Source organism: Bison bison, unplaced genomic scaffold (genome assembly GCF_000754665.1).
Source record: "Bison bison bison isolate TAMUID 2011002044 unplaced genomic scaffold, Bison_UMD1.0 scf7180017864114, whole genome shotgun sequence".
Lineage (NCBI taxonomy): Eukaryota > Metazoa > Chordata > Mammalia > Artiodactyla > Bovidae > Bison > Bison bison.
Genome location: NW_011494686.1, coordinates 273136 through 273961, shown reverse-complemented (window position 1 = coordinate 273961; position 826 = coordinate 273136). Strand labels below are relative to the sequence as shown.

The window sequence follows — 826 nt, the reverse complement described above, 5'->3', positions numbered from 1 at the left end:
CCACTGTCTCCAGTTCCTCCAGGTACAAGTGCAAGGCATGTTTCCGCATAAATCAGCTCCGAGTAGGAAGGAAAAGAAGCTCGAAGTAGATGGTAACGCGGAGCCCTGTTCTTGGGCTGTTTTTTCGTCTCGCATATTACGGTAAAAGAGCCGACGAGCGACTCTACCAGCAGCTTGAACCGCCTCCTCGGCCCACGCTGTGCTTACTGTTACTGCTGCCACAAACGCGGCCGCTCACGGGGCTACCGGGGAGCAGTGCGGGCAACATTCTTTCTTCCCCACAAAGCATCGACCCAGTTCTTCCGCGGTGGAATCCCCGGCAGAGCCGCTGCCCTCACCTGGGGATCGCCCAGAGTTCCGCCGGCACCATGGCCTCGAGGGGAGCGGCGCCGAATGGGACCAGCCTGTAAAGACCGTGCAGTCAGTTCGTTTCTGCCCCGCGGCTGCCGGCCTGCTCGCTCTTTTCTTGGGTGGTGGCGTCCCTTTCCTGCGGCGGCTGCAGGCGTCACTGAGGATTCCGCGGACAGATAACAGACGAGAAAGCCAACCCAGCAGCCTCAGGATTTCTTCACTTGTTCTTTCGGGACAGTCCCCCAAGGCGGAACCCAAGGCCAAACCAGGGCTTCCGTTTCCGCCCTCGCTGTCTGAGGTTGGTGATTCGAGGACTGAGCAAGATAGGCCCGCCCCATCCGGCTCATTTCTCGCTCTGTGATTGGTCATTTTTCGGGGGCGGGGCTTCTAGGTGCGTTCCAAGCTACCAGGGTGGAGGAAGTCGAAATGTTCGGAAGTTGTGGAGTTGTTCCCGGCGGCTCAGTGGCCCAGGAAG

At 59.4% G+C, this 826-nt stretch overlaps 1 protein-coding gene across 1 annotated transcript in view; it reads right to left on the bottom strand.

The window, feature by feature from the left end:
* TMEM184C (transmembrane protein 184C) overlaps positions 1-622 on the bottom strand; it is a 29577-nt gene extending 28955 nt beyond the window's left edge. The window contains exon 1 of the mRNA XM_010839160.1: positions 3-622. Within this exon, the coding sequence (XP_010837462.1) occupies positions 3-135 (133 nt within the window). The 5' untranslated portion in view covers positions 136-622. The remainder of the gene's footprint in view (positions 1-2) is intronic.
* Between the last annotated feature and the right edge of the window lie 204 nt (positions 623-826).